Source organism: Bos taurus, chromosome 6 (genome assembly GCF_002263795.3).
Source record: "Bos taurus isolate L1 Dominette 01449 registration number 42190680 breed Hereford chromosome 6, ARS-UCD2.0, whole genome shotgun sequence".
In the NCBI taxonomy this organism is placed as follows: domain Eukaryota; kingdom Metazoa; phylum Chordata; class Mammalia; order Artiodactyla; family Bovidae; genus Bos; species Bos taurus.
In genome coordinates, this window is record NC_037333.1 from 22,109,936 (window position 1) to 22,130,902 (window position 20,967).

A 20,967-nucleotide genomic window follows, 5' to 3' on the forward strand; every position below is an offset into this window, starting at 1 on the left:
GGAGGGAAAGTGCTGACTGTATTTCTTTTGGACAGGAAAGAATATCTTGTCTGAAATTTGTTTTTGTTAAAAGGAGTAACTTTGGAGAAATAGTTTTAGTATGACGGGAGATAATATGAGGCAAAATTAATGAGTACTTTAAGTAAATTACAAAAATGAAAGTAAGTGGTGGGGTATTATAAAGTCTGTCAAGCAAGTTATTTCAAGAGGAACCTTAGAATGTGAGTCATATTACTAAGTGAAAGAAGCTAATCTGAAATGATTCCAATTATGTGATATTCTGGAAAAGACAAAACTATGGAGATAGTTAAAAGATCAGTGGTATTGCTACAGGTTGGGAGGTGGAGGGAGAGATGAATAGGTAGAGCACAGAGGCTTTTTAGTACAGTGAAACCACTCTGTCTAACACCATAATAGTGATGGATACATGCATTATGCATTTGTCCAAACTCATAGAATGTACAACATTGTGAGTGAGCCCTAATGTAAACTATAGACTTTGGGTGATTATGAGGTATCAGTATGGGTTGATCAGTTGTAACAAATGTGCCACTGTGGATGTTGATAATGGGGGTAGATATTGATGTATGGGATCAGGGGATAAGCTTTGCAGCTTAATTGCTGTGAGTCTTAAACTGTTCTGAAAAACTTAAGTCTTTTCTTAAAAAAAACTTGAAATAGAGAAAAGTGTGAAATGTGATGTGTAATATATAATATTTTGCTTGGTAAGTGCATATTTGGGTTCATATATGAAATGTTGGCTTCCCAGGTGACTCGTTGGATAAAGAATCTGCCTGCAATGCAGGAGACAGAAGAGATGCGGGTTTGATCCCTGGGTCAGAAAGATCCCTTGGAGAAGTAATTGGCAACCCATTCCAGTTTTCTTGCCTTAAGAATCCCATGGACAGAGGAACAGGGTGGACTATAGTCCATAGGGTCCCGAAGGGTCGGACATGACTGAAGCGACTGAGTACATATGAGATGTTTTGCTAATTTTAGTATCTTTAGAATTGAAATTAATTTTTTTTTACTAGATAATTGTTTTAAAGCTAAGGAATCAAAGTAAAATGTGACATCAGTGGTGGCAGTTATTAAAAAAACCCCAAAGTACCTTGGAATTCTTTTTGGTAGCACTCCAGATGCTCCATACAGAGATCAAATGTGTGAGTTAATCAGATATTAGATTAGAGTCCATAGAGAAGGTGATAGAGTTGAAATAAAGAAGTATTCTTCTATTTCTGGAAAGACTGCTGCTGTACTTACAGGTATCTTAAAACACCTGGATCGTTTTTTATAAACCTCTGTTGTGGTTAGCTCCATAAGAGTACTGCATATGTGGCCAGTATCAACCGTGGAGTTCATAGAAAAATCAAGGCGATTAATCCCAAATTTTGCTTTGCTTCCTGAAAATCATTCTTTGAAACTTGCAGAATTCGCTCTTTTGGAAACATCTCTTTTTTAAAAAAAAATATTAATTTTTGTCTGTGCTGGGTCTTCATTGCCGCATGGGCTTTTCTCAAGTTCTCGCAAACAGGGGCTGCTCTCTAGTCGCAGTGCACGGGCTTCTTACTGTGGTGGCTTCTCTTGCTGGGGAGCACGGGCTCTAGGGCATGCAGGCTTCCGTAGTTGTGGCTTGCGGGCTCTAGAGCACAGGTTCAGTACTTGTGGCTCACAGGCTTAGTTGCTTTGAGGCATGTGGGATCTTCCTGAACCAAAACCCATGTCTCCTGCATTGGTAGGTGGATTCTTTACCACTGAGCTATCAGCAAAGCCCAGAAATATCTCTTCATCTGTGAAGTTTTCTGGAAATTTGGAAAAATTTTATTCATTCTTTTTAATCTCAATTCATCATTGAAAAAAGCTGCAGAAAGTCTTTCCTAGACAAAAAGAATGCTCGTTATGAAGCTAGAGTACCAGAAGGCTGAATTCTGAAAAGATAATCTTGGCTTTAAAGTCCTGTGTGAGTCAAAGAAAATGTGGACATGTATGAATCAGCTCATTTGTGTCCTCTGCTAGTGTGGCTTTTTCCTTCTGAATTTTTCTGTCCTTAGTGTAGAATTTTAGATGAGGTTAATCAGATACAAATATATATGCTTTAAACAATGTACAGTGAAATTCCAAGCTTTTAAAACTCTTAAAAAATTTGAAGGCTATTTATTTTGCAAAAATAAACTGTGAAGAAGTGAACATTTACATAGGAAAAAACTCCCAAATTTGAAGAGGAGTGCCAGGAGAAGCAACAAGAAATGCTGATCTTACGTTACCTGAAGAAACCAAGGTTTCTTGGTTGACTGTCCCAACCATTTTCACCAAGAACTGGAGGCTTGTTTGAGCTGCATGGAGTACTGAGCAACATGGATGGACACGGAGATTAGCGTACTAAGTGAAGTCAGTCAGAAAGACAAATACCATACGATATCACTTGTATGTGGAATCTTAAATGTGATGCAAATGAACTCACTGCATCAGTGAGCAGCTTTTTCATCCAGTAGTATTCCATATTGTATATATACGGCATCCACTGTATCCATTTCTCTGTTGGACATTTAGGTTGTTTCTGTATCTTGGCTATTGTGAATAGTGCTGTTAGGAACACAAGAGTTGCATGTATCATTTTGAATTATAGTTTCATTTGGATGTATCACTAGGAATGGGATTGCTAGATCATATGGCAACTCTATACTGTTTTCCAAAGTGACTGCACCAACTTACTCTCCCACCAACAGTGTAGGAGAGTTCCCTTTCCCCATACCCTCTCCAGCATGTGTTGTTTTTAGACTTTTTAACGATGACCGTTCTGACTGGCATGAGGTGATATCTCATTGTAGTTTTGATTTGCACTTCTCTAATAATTAGCAATGTTGAGCATCTTTTCCTGTGCCTGTTGGCCATCTGTATCTGTTCTTTGGAGAAATGCCTGTTTAGGTATTCTGGCTATCTTTTGATTGAGTTACTTGGTTTTTTTTATATTGAGCTGCATGAAGTACTAAGTGAAGTTGCTCAGTCCTGTCCGACTCTTTGCGACCCCATGGACTGTAGCCTACCAGGCTCCTCTGTCCATGGGATTTTCCAGGCAAGAGTACTGGAGTGGGGTGCCACTGCCTTCTCTAGGGGATCTTCCTAACCCAGGGATCAAACCCAGGTCTCCCACATTGCAGGCTGACGTTTTACTGTCTGAGCCACCAGGGAAGCCCTGGAAGCATGAGCTGTTTGTAAATTTTGGAGATTAATCCCTTGTCAGTCACATGATTTGCAAACATTTTTTTTCCCCCCAGTCCATAGGTTCTTTTTGTCTTGTTTATGGTTATGGTTTCCTTTGCTGTGCAAAAAGTTGTAAATTCGATTAGATCCCATTTGTTTATTTTAGCTTTTATTTCTATTACCTTGGGAGACCAGCCTAAGAGATTTGTGTCAAAGGATGCTTTGCCTGTGTTCTCTGCTAGGAGTTTTATGGTGTTAGGTCTTCTGTTTAGGTCTTTAAGCCATTTTGAGTTTATTTTTGTCTACTGTGTGAGGGTGTGTTCTAACTTCACTGGTTTATGTGCACTGATTTACAGCTTTCCCAGCACCACTTGCTGAAGAGACTTTTTCCCATTGTATATTCTTGCCTTCTTTGTCGAAAAGTAATTGACCATGGGCGCGTGAGTTTATTTCTGGGCTCGCGTTGTGATGGGTCTTTTATGCATGTATGATATTGTAATATAATGCATGGGTTATTTGAAAAATGTTGATTTCTGGAGATTTTTAAATGTTTCCAGATGTTAAACCATTTCAGTATATAAAAATCACATTCACATTTGTTAATATCACAGTCAATAACTTCTGAAATGTTTTTAAGTATTGGGAAGTTCTCAAGCTCCTGGTAGGGTGTACAAGTTTTTCTAAATTCTAATTTTTAACTGTAATTTGCCTTGAAATGACAAGGCTCAGTTAGTCATTTTCAAGAAAATGTCTAGCAAGTCACCAATCTGAATAAACGTAGTTTGTCCAGTGGTTCTTTCAAGTTAAAATAAAGCTTTGTGAACCAGATGGCTAATTCAGCTTACAACTCAAACTGCGGCCCAGATGCTTTTCCTCAACACATCCATCCTGCATGATGCTTTATTCACAGTTCCCACTTCATCATTTCATCACACAGACTACTACAATGACGTGTATTCAAGATTGGGATTTAATAGATTTAATGATTTTTTGTTGCTTTATCAAGGACGTCCTTAAGTGAAACTGGCTCCTCCCACCAATAAATGCACGAAGGTGAGGAATATAATGACTCCAGCACAAATTGGAGACACTGCCTTGATTTCTGCCAAGGCAGCAGCAATGTTACCCTCTGTAACACTCTCTTAGCTAGCACGTGTGCTTCTCTAGCAAATGCAGTGTGATAACCAACCCTGTGCTAGTGGGTTTTTTCATTTCTAGTTCAAAAAATATTATAATATGACATAAACAATGTACTACAGTGTAGTAAAGAATGTATTAGCCTTTAGAAGAGCTTATCACATCTAAGTTTAAAATATTCAACTTCTTTTTCTTTATACTTAGAATGATTGGTCTCAAAGTGATACTACAATGTAACTGGCACCATAAATATTATTATTATTTAAATGTTCCATTGCATAATGTGTGAGTGCTAAGTCACTTAAGTTGTGTCCAGCTCTTTGCAGCTCCATGGACTGTAGCCCACCAGGCTCTTCTGTCCATGGGATTCTCCAGGCAAGAGTACTGGAGTGGGTTGCCATTTCCTTCTCCAATTGCATAATGCACTGTAAGATAAATTATTACCATCTATAAAGTTGAAGGGAATATGGCTTTCATCACAATCTCATTTATTATTTTCCCCAGTTTCTTTGGAGTAGATTCCTCCCTTCCTTGAGTCAGAAGACTCTCTGATAAATCAGTTTTATTTTTTCCAGCACTTTTAAATGTAGACAGTGTGGTGGTAGGTGAGAATGTTAATCTTCTAGTCCCATTTTAAGACAATAATTTAAGATAAAAATTAGGAAAAACATTATAAATATGTTTACTTTTAGAATGAGATGAAATATCATTAAATGAGTCTCAAAAATAAAAATTTATTTTTATTTGACAACTTAAAAATTATTACTTGAACAAGTTCACCAAAGGTACCTCATCCTTTTGTGTTTCTGTATAAGTTGCAGGGAAAACTTTGGCTTTAAAAATAAGAATTTATTGAACAGTAATGAGGCTACAGAGATGATAGCAGGAATAACCACCAACAGCTGGTAAGAGCAGAGTAGTACTGAGAACACATTGAGCTAATCTCTGAAAACCCACCTCTTTATACACTCAACCTCTGTTATAGAACACACAAGAATATACAAACACGCATTCCATTAGCTGTCAGAATGATGTCATCACACATCTTGTAGCTTCTGGAAAATTCCACTGTCCCCTCAAAAGAGTAAGAGTGAAAAAGGCACATAATGTTTTAGCTTTACTGTGAAGATAGTTTTGAACTCAGAGATCCCCTTGAAAGGTCCCCAGGGATCCCGTATGGTCCCCTGCTGCTGCTGCTGCTGCTGCTACTTCTAAGTCACTTCAGTCGTATCCGACTCTCTGTGACCCCAGAAACGGCAGCCCACCAGGCTCCCCTGTCCCTGGGATTCTCCAGGCAAGAACACTGGAGTGGGTCGCCAGTTCCTTAGTCACACTTAAATAACTGTTGTTCTAGATGTTTGAAACTACCATCAAGATGTTTTAAAGTTACCTCTGAAAATAACCATTTTTTAAAAGAACATCTTTGCATCCTAAAGCAGATGTGGTAATTCTCTGTCAGGATCATCCTCATCAAGGCCTTGTTCTGTGTCTTTTACAATTAACTCTGGTATCTTTTGTTATGTCATATTAATTAGGGTAAGCGTCAGAAAGTGGAAGAACAGTGGGCACTTCTACTACATGAAATAAGTTGATCTATTAATTAGTTAGAGAAGAAATGCATAATCTTGTTTTCAAGATGAGGCTTTATTGGTATGCAACTATCTCCCTCATTCCTTGATCCAGTTTATGGCTGGAAAGAATGAAGATTTGGATAAGAATACAATCTTTTCTAGTTTGCTGCTCATGCTTAACTGTGGAGAAACCTGGCTGGACTGTCTCTGGGACAAAGATCTTAGCTTCTCATGCAGCAGTGATGACACTGGACTTTGTGCTTCCGTCCCTTCTTCCGGTGGAAACATCACTCGCATTTCCAGTCTCTCTACTTGTGCTCTCTCAGACATTGAGTTTGATGGATAATTAGTTAGGATTAAATTGCCCACTAAACAAAATGGTTTTTGTAATATTGAGGTCCTAAGATGGAAAATTGTTAAATAATGAAATACCTTGTGCTGTCTTTCTTTGATTCTAAGGTGCACATTTTGGCAGATTTTAGCAGCACTGAAAGGAGAATGTGTTTTTTAAAGGTGTATCTGCTTAACTGGTGAATTTTCTCCCCCACTTTTGTGAAGTAGTATCAATTTTTCTTTTAATTTTGAAATGTTATCTCAAATATATATTTTGTGTCATTATTGCAAATGCTACTTCATGGGAAAGACTACAATATATTTTCACTCTTTAATGGTTTCTGTGTTTTTCTTTTCAAAGAGAAATAACAGAATCTGGCAATAATTTACATATATATCTTCTTAAAAATGCTCTTTCTCATTAAGTGCTTCAAGTGGATAAAAAATTAACACTAAATTATCTTCATATAAACTGCTCAGAAGTTTGCTTTTTAAAAAATAAAAACTCGTATTTTTTTAAGGCTATAGTAAATAATATAGTTTGGTTTTGGCATATGCTTATGTTTTAAATTTTATATTCATTATTTAATTCTGTTAACAATAGGTTTATTTTAGGACAGTGGAACTTGTAGAAGAGCCCATACAAAATTCTCCTGGTCTGAGTTTCTACTTCAAAATTAATGGACTTCCCATATTTCTGAAAGGCTCGAATTGGATCCCTGCAGATTCATTCCAGGATAGAGTAACCTCTGCCATGTAAGTTATCATCTTTTATTTCTTGTTCCTCTTATTATTATCAATCCCACAGAGCTTAAGAGCTACTCATTTTAAGTTTTTTTGTTGTTGTTGTTCTGGTGGAAGGAACCAAGAGGTAACATATAAATCTAGGATGATGAAAACTCTAGAATGGAAAAAAATTTTAAGTCATTTCATTCTCATGAGCTATAGGCCATCTGACAGCTAAACTATTTGAGGCCGCTGAAACTATCTAATTTTTATAAATTGTGTCTAGAGGAACAAGAAAATGGCTAACGTGCATCTTGGATAGTTAGCCCCTGTAAAAAAAGATGATTAAATCTGACTTTAAAATTCTTTTTTGAAGAATATTGTGGGTTTTTTTTGTTTGTTTGTTTGGTATGATTTACCAAAAAAATGGTAAATGATAAATTTGGTAATGTAATGCTTTATCAAAACTATTTACTTCTTCATGCTAAGAATTTACACATTCTTCATGTTTATTATACTTTAATAAAAAGAACTAAAGAAATCTTCAGAGCGTCTTTCTGAAGCTCTGAAAATAGAAGTTAACAAGAAAATATTTCCTGATTATATTTATAAACTGCTATCTTTGTAACAGTAAAAATAAGCTTTGTGAGGTGAAAATAAACACATTTCAGTTCACTTCAGTTTAGCTGCTCAGTCGTGTCCGACTCTGCGACCCCTGGACTGTACCACGCCAGGCCTCCCTGTCCATCACCAACTCCCGGAGTCCACCCAAACTCATGTCCATTGAGTTGGTGAAGCCATCCAACCATCTCATCCTCCGACATTCCCTTCTCTGCCTGCCCTCAATCTTTCCCAGCATCAGGGTCTTTTCTAATGAGTCAGCTCTTCACATGAGGTGGCCAAAGTATTGGAGTTTCAGCTTCAACATCAGTCCTTCCAATGCACACCCAGGAATGATTTCCTTTAGGATGGACTGGTTGGATCTCCTTGCAGTCCAAGGGACTCTCAAGAGTCTTCTCCAACACCACAGTTCAAAAGCATCAATTCTTTGGTGCTCAGCTTTCTTCACAGTCCAACTCTCACATCCGTACATGACTACTAGAAAAACCATAGCCCTGACTAGCTGGACCTTTGTTGGCAAAGTAATGTCTCTGCTTTTTAATATGCTGTCTAGGTTGGTCATAACTTTCCTTCCAAGGAGTAAGTGTCTTTTAATTTCATGGCTGCAATCACCAACTGCAGTGATATTAGAGCCCCCCAAAATAAAGTATTCCACTGTTTCCCCATCTATTTGCCATGAAGTAATGGACTTACTTACATTATACAAATATGCGTTGAGGTATATTATGTTTAGAATGTAGATGTGGTTGGTATATGTAAACTCTAATTTTGCCTAAAGTTGTATCTATAGTAATATCCTTTTACTTTAAAATGTGTAATATTTTTGAATTTCATATGAAAATAAAATCATTCTCCAGACAGACCACAGAAAATTTGCTGTCTCCTCTTCACCCTAGTGGCTCAGATGCATTTACCTGCAATGCAAGAGGCCCAGGTTTGATCCCTGGGTTGGGAAGACCCCCTGGAGTGCATGCAAAGTCGCTTCAGTCATGTCCGACTCTTTGTGACCCCATGGACTGTAACGCACCAGGCTCCTCTATCCATGGAATTCTCCAGACAAGAATACTGGAATGGATTGCAATGCCCTTCTCCAGAGGATCTTTCTAACACAGGGATTGAACCCAGGGATTGTCTCTTTTGTCTCCTGCATTGGTAGAGGGTTCTTTACCACTAGCACAGCCTGGGAAGCCCTCCTGCAGTAGGAAATGGCAACCCACTTCAATATTCTTGCCTGGGAATCCCATGGAGAGAGGAGCCTGGTGGGCTACAGTCCATGGGGTTGCAAAGAGTCAAACACGACTGAATGACTAACACTTTCACTCTGCTCCCGGTAGGTTTTGGTGGCGACTGTACTGAGCAACTGGGTCAGTTAGTAAACCTGCCCATAGGCGTCTTTACTAGGAGCACAGCACTCTGGGTCCATGGTCTTCCTGTTATTGGACTTTTTCCTTCCCTTCTGGGTGCTGTTCTGGAAATGGAAGGTTCATGCTGTCAAAGTGGATGCAAATTTCTAAACTTTCCTGAAGGTGATGTAAATAGGAATTAGAGCAAGAAGGAAATTTACTAGATAAGGGGGTCCTGGACTGGAGGAATTGTTTAAAAAAAAAAAAAAAAAGAATGAGAGTGAGCTAGAAACTAATATTCAAACTCTGATTTTTGCTTTACAGTTTGAAATGGTTGTATAAAATGAACACATAGTTTCTAAGGTTTACAACAGGAACAACTTTAAGACAAAAATTTAATTTTAAAAATAGTGTAATAGCGTGACTGAAAATTTAGAAAGCAGAGAAAAGATATCACTCATAATTTTTCTACATTTATTTTTATGTGGTTACAGTTAGAAAGTGAAGTGAAAGTGTTATTCGATCAGTCGTGTCCAACTCTTTGCGACCCCATGGACTGTAGCCTGCAGGCTCCTCTGTCCATGGAATTTTCCAGAGAAGAATGCTGGAGTGGGTTGCCATTCCCTTCTCCAAGGGATCTTCCCAACCCAGGGATTAAACCTGGATGTCTTGTATTGTAAATGGATTCTCTACCGTCTGAGCTATGAGGGAAGTCAATTACAATTACAGTTAATGTGTATATATATACTTTTGTCTCATTTTCTTCACTGTGCATTGTATCCAAACCATCATAATTAAAATGTGTTCTTCTAACAGTTATTTGAAATGTGTTTATCAACCACAGCATATTTCTTAAAATTTTGTTCATTTTTTATTGTTCCCAAGATTTTAAATTAGCATTTGTTTTAAAACTTTCTTCTGTAGGTTGCGGCTCCTCTTGCAGTCTGTTGTGGATGCTAACATGAATGCTCTTCGGGTCTGGGGAGGAGGAGTTTATGAGCAGGATGAATTCTACGAACTCTGTGATGAACTAGGCATAATGGTGCGTAGTTGACAGCTCACCATTTTGTAGATATGTCACCATATCCTCAGTTTGACCTCCAGTGTTCTGAGTGGGTGACATTGCCCATTCCTTTTTTTTTGTTGTTGATGTGGTGTAGTTTATTTACAATGTTGTGCTAGTTTCAGGTATACAACAAAGTGATGCAGTTATACATATGTATGTATATTCTTTTCCATTGTGGTGTATTACAGGATATTGGATAAAGTTCCCTAGGCTATGCAATAGGTCCTTGTTGTTTATCTATTTGATATCTAATAGTTTGTATTTGCCAATCCTAAAGTCCTAATTTATCCCTCCCCACCTCCTTCCCCTTTGATAACCATAAGTTTGTTTTCTATGTCTGTGTTTCTCTTTCATAAATTCATTTGGGTCATATTTTAGATCCCACATATAAGTGGCATCATAGCCCATTCCTTCTTTTCTCAGAGCCAAGAATGATGTTCCACTTTTTTTTTTTTTTGGGCAGAGAAATAAATGGCATCTAGCAAACCCAGAGCCATAATTGATAGTAAATATCATAATTATTTGATTATTTTAAAATACTAGACATTCTGCATATTGGTTATATCTAAGCATATATCTATATTTTCTTTGTAACTCTCTTTGTGATAGGTTAAGCATAAAAAGGAAAGTAAAATATTAAAAACATTTTAATTTTAAGGAGATCTAACAAGACCTAGAGAGAAGAAAAATGATTACATTTTAAAAGATGTGCTTAATACTGTCATTAAGTACCTCTGAACATAGTTTGCATTGGTGAGGGTTAAGCAAAGGAAATATATTCTTTTAATTCTAGTCTTACAGTTCTAAAATATAAAGCACTTCATAGAAGAATAGTAATTTTAATAATATTGATAATGCTGATGGTCATGATGTGTCAATATTCTGGAATATTCTGGACATTGTTCTCAGTGCTCTGCATTTATTATTTTATTTCATCTTCATGCCCAGCATATGAGGGAGTTACTGTTGTTCTCTATCCCCGTTTTACTGGCATGTGGAGAGGTTAACTAACTTTCCCAAACTCACAGAGTGGGTATATGGTGGAACTGCAGTTCTGATTCAGGCCGACAGATACGGCGCTGTGCTCTAAACCACGCTCCTTGTGGTCTTCCTGAAGGGTGCATCCTGAGTTGTGTCTGGCACTTTGCAACCTGTGGACTGTAGTCCACCAAGCTCCTCTGTCCATGGGATTCTCCAGGCAAGAATACTGGAGTATGTTGCAATTTCCTACTCCAGGGGATCCTCTCAACCCAGGGATCGAACCCATTTCAACGTCTCCTGCATGAGCAGGTGAATTCTTTACCACTAGCGCCACCTGGGAAGCCCAGTTGCACTTACGTGGTTTCCTCTAAAATGTCCATAAAGGGATCCTTTTGGCCATGAAAAGTTAATTCTTCGATTTTTAAAAAAGTACATTTCTTAACAGTCTGGACCATTTCTCAAAACCAAATTCCTGGTGAAAATTAGAATGAATTAGAAATGAGGAGAGGTTGGGAGAAATGTTTACTGAATTTCACATTCTCCACAATACAAGCACTATTTCCTTATTTGCATTCCTCTTTTTTTTTTTTTTCTTTTCTGCCCACCTAACATTTTCTCTTCTCAGGTTTCCCTACGGCTCTGGTGAGTTTGTAAAGTGCCTTTCCTAGTGCCCCATGCCTTGTGCTGCTAAAATGGTCACATACATCGGGCTGAGTTGATTTTCGTTTGCGTGAAAGATAATGCCCAGGGTTTAGGACAAAGACTTTCCTTCTGTGCAATGAAACCTATGGAAGTACTGTGTTGCCTCTTATTTGATTTGCCAGATATGGCAGGATTTCATGTTTGCCTGTGCGCTTTACCCAACCGATAAGGATTTCATGGATTCTGTGAGAGAAGAAGTCACTCACCAGGTATGTCATTACGTAACATTCCAAGAAGAAGTAAAGGCTTAAGTTTTAGTTTTGTGTTTTGTTAAACCTGTCCTTGTTTTTCTTGTTTTAAATTCCATTGAAGTACAGCTGATTTACAATGCTGTGTTTAATTTCTTCTCTTTGTTTCTTTTTGTTCTCTTTATTAAATCCCATGGGAAAAAAAAAATCAGCCAGGTGATTGACTCCTTGAGTGAGTCCATCCAGTCTCATGGTTCTCATTCCACTTATTGGTGGATGACTGTCAGATTTATTCCTGGCCCTGACTTCTCTGCTGAATTCCTGGTTCTTATTATCCAGCTCCCTGCTTGGTAGCCCTACCTGGAGGTGTAATAGGAATCTCAAATGTAACATGTCTAAACCAAACTTATATTACCTTCCCCAGACTTGCTTTTCTTGCTGTGTTCCCCACCTCAATAAATGGCAATACCGGTCTTTGAATTTCTCAGGCCAAAAATTTTGATTCTTAACTCCTTGATTTCTGTTGCATTCCACATATAAATACCTTGTATTTATAGATCTATAAATGCAAAGAAGTGATTATATCCTAGCTCTGTTCACTGAAAAATCTTAAAAAGAGTAAACAGCCTAGTCAAATTGAGCATCCTTGTATTGAAATAGTCTTTCCCACTAAGAGAAGAGTTCTTAGAGAAATGGCTGGTTCCAGGTCTGGAACAGGAGATGATGCTGGAATATTTTGGCATACAAATAACAAGGAGGCTACCAAAGATATGTTAAAAGAATATTGATGAGATTGACCGACCGAAAGTGGGACAATTTGAAATTCAGTAAGGATAAGAATGTCAGTGGATTGAAATCCACCGAGTATGTTAAAATCTATAAGTATGTTAAAATCTATAAGTGGGACAATTTGAAATTCAGTAAGGATAAGAATATCAGTGGATCGAAATCCACCGAGTATGTTAAAATCTATAAGTTAAAATTGGTGTCTGTGAATGTATATTTGGGGGGAAAACCAAAAGAAATGAAAAAAATATCATGGCACTCAAGATACTGGTTACTTTTGGAAGGAAGGAAGGACTGTGATTAGGAAGGGGTACATGAGGGCTCCTGGGGTCTTGGTGAAGTTTTCTTAGTCTGGATGGTGTTGCAAGTGTGATTGCCTTATAATAATAATTCACTGGGTCACAGTTTGTTTTCTGTGTCCGTTTTTTCTTAAGTTTAGAAAGTGAGCATTGAATCATCCCTTACTCAGAGCCCTCTAGATACAGTTAAAGATCCTCCATGCGCTATCTTGTCTCTGCCTGTCTCCCCAGCCTCGTTAGATACCATATTCCCCGTACTTTCCCTGACCTGGAATGCCTTGCCTATTACCCTCCTCTGTGGGTGATCTCAGTCGTTCTTTTTCTGACTCGTCTTACCTTGGGCATGACTCTCTGGGAAGAAACTTTCTATGTCTGCAAGTCTAGATTAGGTCATTTTCCCTTTGTGACATACATCACACTTGAAATTACTTGTTCAATGTTTTGTCACTCCATCAAGGTTGTAATCTCCCTGAGGCTTAGGGCAAGTTCCCCCATGACCCGGCTGTATTAGTCATCTGATGTATAAGTGGATGGATGAATGAATAACTTTTAAAATATTAATTGTAGTTATGTAGGTTGTAAACATTTCAGTCTTATTTTAAATTTTCCTTCACACAATTAAAATATATCTATGCGTTTTCAGTTCTTTTATGTATTATTAAAGAGAACTTTTTGTGCAGGGTTTATTAAAATTTTAAAGTAAAGCTCATCATAAAATTCTAGGTCAGTTTGAAGGGTGTGTGAGCATAGAGTCACTGAAGTTTTTGTCTCTTCGGTATTTGTATTTTCGTCAGTACCAGAAGCATGCCTGTCACAGTTGGTCATAGCCCTCTTTTACCTGTATGTGAAAAGTGGAAGTGAAAATTGCTCAGTTGTGTCTGACTCTTTGTGACCCCATGGATTGAATAGTCCATGGCCAGAATTCTCCAGGCCAGAATACTGGAGTGGGTAGCCTTTCCCTTCTCCAGGGGATCTTCTCAACCCAGGGATCAAACACAGGTCTCCTGCATTTCACGTGGATTCTCTACCAGCTGAGCCACCAGGGAAGCCGAAGAATACTGGAGTGGGTAGCCCATCCCTTCTCCAGCAATCTTTCTGATCCAGGAATCGAACCGGGGTCTCCTGCATTGCAGGCAGATTCTTTACTAACTGAGCTATCAGGGAAGCTACCTTAGAAACAGTATTTCCAGGGGCAAATAAGGAAATACTGTTTATAAGACTAGTTTAGAAAAAGCACAAACTTTAATTTTTTAAATGACATACATCTCTTTAAGGTATTCTTGCTGCTGCTGCTAAGTCGCTTCAGTTGTGTCCGACTCTGTGTGACCCCATAGACGGCAGCCCACCAGGCTCCGCCGTCCCTGGGATTCTCCAGGCAAGAACACTGGAGTGGGTTGCCATTTCCTTCTCCAATGCGTGAAAGTGAAAAGTGAAAGTGAAGTCGCTCAGTCGTGTCCGACTAGTAGCGACCCCATGGACTGAAGCCTACCAAGGTCCTCCGTCCATGAGATTTTCTAGGCAAGAGTACTGGAGTGGCTTGCCATTGCCTTCTCCGAAGTTGATTCTTAATACATCTCTATTTCACATATGAATTACTTAGCATATTGAATGGAGACCACAGTGAGAACATCAGCTGAAACCCATCATGTAATCATCCATTCCAGTGCAAGAGAAGCTATGAATACCAATGAGGTTATATTGCTAAAACATGTTCCAAAAGAATTTCTCTTGACCATTGACTCACTCTGTTGTTCTCAAAGAGATTTAATTGCCCTCTTCTGCTGGGTTATCTTCCAGTGTGTCAGAAGAACTGAATCCTTTCCCCTCTGTGAAGGGCTGGCCTACAGTGAGCCCAGATTATGCAGGGTTTTCAGATTCCTCAATTTCTTTTTCTGTATTTAGATATATTCAGTGACTTAACCTTAGTTGATTTCTTAAGACATTGCTGTTCATTTGCTAAGTCATGTCTAACACTTTGCAACCCCATGGACTGCAGCATGCTAGACTTCCCTGAGTTTGCTCAAACTCATGTACGTTGAGTCAACGATACCATCCAACCATCTCATCCTCTGTCGTCCCCTTCTCCTCCTGCCCCCAATCCCTCCCAGCATCAGGGTCTTTTCCGATGAGTCAGCTCTCCCCATCAAGTGGCCAAAGTCTTAAGATATGACATAGTTATTTCAGAGGACAGACTCTTGATGTCTTAATCTTTTTTCCTTTAGAATGCTTCATGTCTTTGTAAATTCCAGAATCTCTTGTGGTACTCACTTGCTTTGTAAAGCCCTCTCTACCTGTCCTGGTGGTTTTTGGATCTTGCTGGAGACTGTGTGGGACTTCAGTCCCTCTCTCACAGTAGTGTTTGTTTTGTCTTATTTGTTTCTTCCTCAAAAACTGCAACTTGTTTTTGAGAAACTAACCTCTGTAATGTAATGTCTCCTGCCCTTTGTATTTCTTAGAACCTTTTTGTGGTGGGCCAGATAGTGATGAGTTGATTTGTTTTTCCCTTTTAGTAAAAGGGATTATATTTTCATCAGTTTTTATAAAACAGAAGAGGAACCATATTTTATCAATGTTTATAAGATGTAGATAAAAAGAATGTCAGAGGTTTCTTAAAATGTCTTCCCACATGTAACATTACTGCTCATTTTCTGATGAGTTTTCTGACATGTAAAAATGCACATGCAGAAAGGCAATGGTTATAATTTTATGAATAATTGCAACTCTGAGCCTTTTTATGTTGAGCATTTGAAAATTGTTTTATGTTTTCTTCAATTTTAGGTCCGGAGACTGAAATCTCATCCCTCCATCATCACATGGAGTGGGAATAATGAAAATGAAGCAGCACTAATGATGGGTTGGTATGATACAAAGCCTGGCTACTTGCAAACCTACATCAAAGACTATGTGACACTGTATGTGAAAAACATCCGAACGATCGTCTTAGAAGTAAGTTCGTGGACTTCCCTGGTGGTCCAATCATTAAGATTCCATGCTTCCAGTGCAGGGGCTGTATGCTGGATCCCTAGCCGGGGAACTGAGATTCTCTGTGCCTCTCAGTGTGACCAAAAATTTTTTTAAAAAGCAGTGGAGTCCCTAAACTCAGCGTGCCTCAGTGTAACACAGCTTAGTACATGCATAGCACTCAGTGAATCCGTCTGTGTCATCCCAGTAGGAACTGGGATGTGGGGGAGAAAGAACCAGTACAATGCTGTGCTCATGCTTGCTGTGCCAGAAGTAATAAAATGATCTTAGCTAGATCCTCTAGATAACTTGCTGCAGCTTCTACATCGAGCACTTGTTGCCTCACTTTGCACTCTTATGTTATGGAAATGGCTCCTTTCCTTAAGTCTCATGAACCAACCTCTGCTGGCTTCAGGCTCTTCTTCTGCAGCTTCCTTACCTCTCTCACTCAGCCTTCATCGAATTGAAGAGAATTAGGGCCCAGCTCTGGAATAGGCTTTGGCTTAAGAGTGTATGTGGCTGTTTTGATCTATCCAGAACTTCTCCATATCAGCAATAAGACTGTTTCATTTTCTTATCATTCATGTTTTCACTGAAGTAGCACTTTTAATTTTCTTCAAGAAGTTTTCCTTTGCATTCACAACTTGGCTGGTGAATAGAAGTGAATAGACCTCAGGTGAAAGAGGCCTATCTTTTGGCCTATCTTGGATTTTGACATGCCTTCCTCACAAATTGAATCATTTCTAGCTTTTGATTTCAAGGAGAGGCATATTTTCTTGCTTTCACTTGAACACTTACTTGGCCTAATTTCAATACTGTTGTGTCTCAGGGAACAGGAAGGCCTGAAGAGAATGGCTGGTCTCTTCAGTCCCTCATGGGGGAATGGCTTGCCAGTGGAGCAGTCAGAACACCCATGACACTTAAGGATTAAGTTTGCCATCTTATGTGGGTGGGGTTCGTGGTGTCCCAAAACAATTACAGTAATAACCTCAAAGATCACTGATTACAGATCACTATAACAAGCATAGTAATAGTTTAAAAGTTGGAGTTATTGTATAAATTACCAAAATGTGACACAGATACAAAATGAGCAGATGCTGTAGGAAAACGGCACTGATAGACTCGCTGGAGGCACAGTTGCCCCAAACCTTCAATTGTAGTCAAAATGCTGGGCCTGTCCTGCCTTTTTAAAAAATGTATACACTTAAATATCCCATTAGATTTGCTTTGCCATCAAATGACTACCACAACAATTAATAGATTGCTGCTGCTGCTGCTGCTGCTGCTGCTGCTAAGTCGCTTCAGTCGTGTCTGACTCTGTGTGACCCCATAGACGGCAGCCCACCAGGCTTCTCCGTCCATGGGATTCTCCAGGCAAGAACACTGGAGTGTGTTGCCATTTCCTTCTCCAGTGCATGAAAGTGAAAAGTGAAAGTGAAGTTGCTCAGTCATGTCTGACTCTTAGCGACCCCATGGACTGCAGCCCACCAGGCTCCTCCATCCATGGGATTTTCCAGGCAACAGTACTAGAGTGGGGTGCCATTGCCTTCTCCAATTAATAGATTAGCAATGGGAAATATAGAGAATCCCAATATTTGGTGGGAATGACAATTATAACACTGGCAGGGATATTTCAAGACATTAAAAAATCTGAAACATGATTTTGGTTTTCTAAGATATAATTTCTGTAACCCTAAGGTCCTTGACTACTTACATATAGTCTAAGAGGAAATCTTCCTGTGAGCTTTAAAAGGAAAAAAGTAAGACATAGAATGATCACATGTAACCTCACACAATTCACAAAACATCCATGATAATAATTAGGAAAATCTGAATGAAAGATGTGATAATAGAACTTTTTGATGGATAGGGTTTTTGAAAATAGAAGAAATGATGCATTTGAAAATCACTTTATGATAAAGTGATTTGGCAGATACATACAATATATCTTCTATCACCCTGTGTAATTTTAAGATTGGATCATTGTTAATTCACTTTAAATGTGATGTACTGATGCTTATACACTAGTATTAAAGGCATTATAATTCTTTGAGTGATTTTTAATTTTCAAAATAGCAAAAGAAATTTTTTGACATATAAGAATGCAATTATCCAACATTTAATCTTCCCTTTTTTGTTGTCTAAGATGATGACAAAGTAAAATCATAGAAAATAAAACTAAATGTTTATATTTCAGTATCTACTGTGTATTTTCAGGTTTTAAGGCCCTCACTGAGTTTCATGACACTTTCAAATAGTAATATTCGGTCACATATAGAGATTCATATCCAATCAAGTTCGCTTTGATACAGAGGCCTATAACCTGATGAATGTAGGATGATGGAATTTTGTCTAGAGATTCTGAGGGCATGGGTTTTCTGACTTAATTTGTAGGTAGATAGAGGAAATGTCTATTTATTGGCTATGTTATTAAAATAGGCTAATGTATTCTGTGATATTACAACAACCCCAAATTTCCATGGCTCAGAACAATGAAACTCATTTCTTCCGTATGCTCCATGTCAGTGGCAGGAAAGTTTTGCTTTCTATCGCATAACATGAACTCCACTGTAGTTTTTAGTATATTTTCAGTATTTGCAACTATCATCGCTATCTAAAATATATTGCATCTGTTAACACTGATTCCCGATTTGTGTTCTGCCTTCTCCCAGGCAAATGTTAATCTGCTTTCTTTCTCTATGGAGGTGCCTAGTCTGGACATTTCATATAAGTAAAGTCACACAATAGGTAGTCTTTTGTGACTGGCTTCTTTCACTTAGCAAAATATTTTAGTTTCATCCATGTTGTAGCATGTATCAGTACTTCATTCCTTTTTATTGTCAAATAGTATTTTATTATACGGGTATCCCACATTTGTTTATCCATTAGTTGATGGGCATTTGTATTATTTCCACTTTTTGGATATTTTAAAAAGTTTTGTTGAAGTATAGTTGGTTTACAGTGTTGTGTTGATTTCTTCCATGTAGCAAGATAACTCAGTTATATCTATAATATATATGATTTTTCATATTCTTTTCCATATGGATTGTCATAGGGTCTTGAATACAGTTCCCTGTGTTATGCAGTAGGACATTATTGTTTATCCATCCTGTGTATAATTGTTTGCCTCTGCTAATCTCAAACTCCTGTTCCTTTCCTCTCCTACCTCCCCTCCCGCTTGGCAACCACAAGTCTATTCTCTATATCTGTGAGTCTGTTTTCTGTTTCATAGATATATCAATTTGTATTTTAGATTCCACATATTAGTGATATAATGATATTTGTCTCTCTCTGTCTGACTTCATTTAGTATGATAACCTCTAGGTTCCTAGGAAAAATGGTGTGCCTGTCATGCTTTTTTTTTTTTTTTTTAAATTGTTTACTTATTATTGGCTGTGCTGGGTCTTTGCTGTGCAGGCTTTCTCTAGTTGTGGAAGTGGGGGCTACCCTTCCTTGGGGCGCACAGGTTTCTCAATGTGGCGGCCTCTTTTGCTGCTGAGCACACGATCTAGGGCGTGTCGCTCAGTAGCTGCAGCACACGGGCTCAGTATTTGCGACTCTCAGGCTCTAGACCACAGGCTTAGTAGTCGTGGTGCACAGGCTTAGTTGCTCCGAGGTAGGTAAGATCTTCCCAGATCAGGGATCAAACCCATGTCCCTCACACTGGCAGACAAGTGCTCCACCACTGAGCCATCAGGGAAGCCCCGCCATGCTTTTTAATGAGGTAGAATTTTAAGAATCTGTTTTGAAAATGCAACAGTTTGAATATTGATGTATATTTTTTTTAGTGCAGTCCAGTAATGCTGCAACATATGAAAGGATTCATGAATTGACTTCTTTGAGAATTAACCTGTCTGTGAAACTTAGCACATGTACACCAATATTGCACTTTGAATCACAGGTTGTCATGAACTCTTTGGAGGCTATCCATGGATCCCCAAAGGCTGAGAATGTCTGCATTAGATGCTTTATTGATACCCTGCTTCTTTCCCTCCCCCACCTTTTAGTTCTTTAAGATACTAATATAGTAACTGTGCATGTGCTAAGTTGCTCAGTCATGTCCAGCTCTTTGGGACCCTGTGGACTGTAGCCCGCCAAGCTCCTCTGTCCATGGGATTCTCTAGGCAAGAGTACTGGAGTGGATTGCCATGCCTTTCTCCAGGGAATCTTCCTGACCCAGGGATCAAAGCTGCATCTCTTATGTCTCCTGCATTAGCAGGCAGTTTCTTTACCAATAGTGCCACCTGGGAAGCCCCAGTATAGTGACCACTGTGAATTAATTTTCTAATGATAAGCTAGTCATAATTCAAGCTCTATTTAGTCATAATGCCTTGTTCTTTTGCCCTGCTGGATTTGATTTGCTAAGATTTTGGTAGGATTTTAAAATTTATATTCACAAGTGAAATTGGTCCCTGATAGCTCAGTAAGTAAAGAATCCTCCTTCAATGCAGAAGACATAAGAGATGCAGGTTCAATCCCTGGGTCGGAAAGATGCACTGGAGAAGGAAATGGCAACCCACTCCAGTATTCTTGCCTGGAAAACCTCATGGTCAGAGGAGCATGGAAGTTTGCAGTCCAAGGGGTCTCGAAGAGTCAGACACAACTGAGCAATTAAACCACCACCTGTTGCCCAGGAGTAGAATTGGGTGGCTGGTGACAGAGGTGATAAGATTAAGAATTGTAAACTCATTCCTAGAGGAACCAAATTTGTTTTTAAAAATTGAATCTAGTAGATGAGACTCACAAAGAAAGACGAGGGGACTCTAGTAATAGGAGAATGGATGTTGGGTCTCATAACATTTATATTCAGTATTAAAAATGTTACCTAAACATAATTATTCAGTTTGGTTCAGTCGTTTAGTCATGTCCAACTCTTTGCGACCCCATGAGCTGCAGCATGCCAAGCCTCCCTGTCCAACACCAACTCCCGGAGTCCACCCAAACTCATGTCCATTGAGTTGGTGATGCCATCCAACCATCTCATCCTCTGTCGTCCCCTTCTCCTCCCACCCTTAGTCTTTCCCAGCATCAGGGTCTTTTCCAATGAGTCAG

At 38.8% G+C, this 20,967-nt stretch overlaps 1 protein-coding gene across 2 annotated transcripts in view; it reads left to right on the forward strand.

Moving 5' to 3' along the window:
- MANBA (mannosidase beta) overlaps positions 1-20,967 on the forward strand; it is a 127,648-nt gene that overhangs the window by 47,626 nt on the left and 59,055 nt on the right. For both annotated transcript variants that reach the window (XM_010805945.4, NM_174387.2), the window contains 4 exon segments: positions 6,847-6,998; positions 9,857-9,974; positions 11,804-11,890; positions 15,733-15,900. In XM_010805945.4, coding sequence (XP_010804247.2) covers positions 6,847-6,998; positions 9,857-9,974; positions 11,804-11,890; positions 15,733-15,900 — 525 coding nt within the window.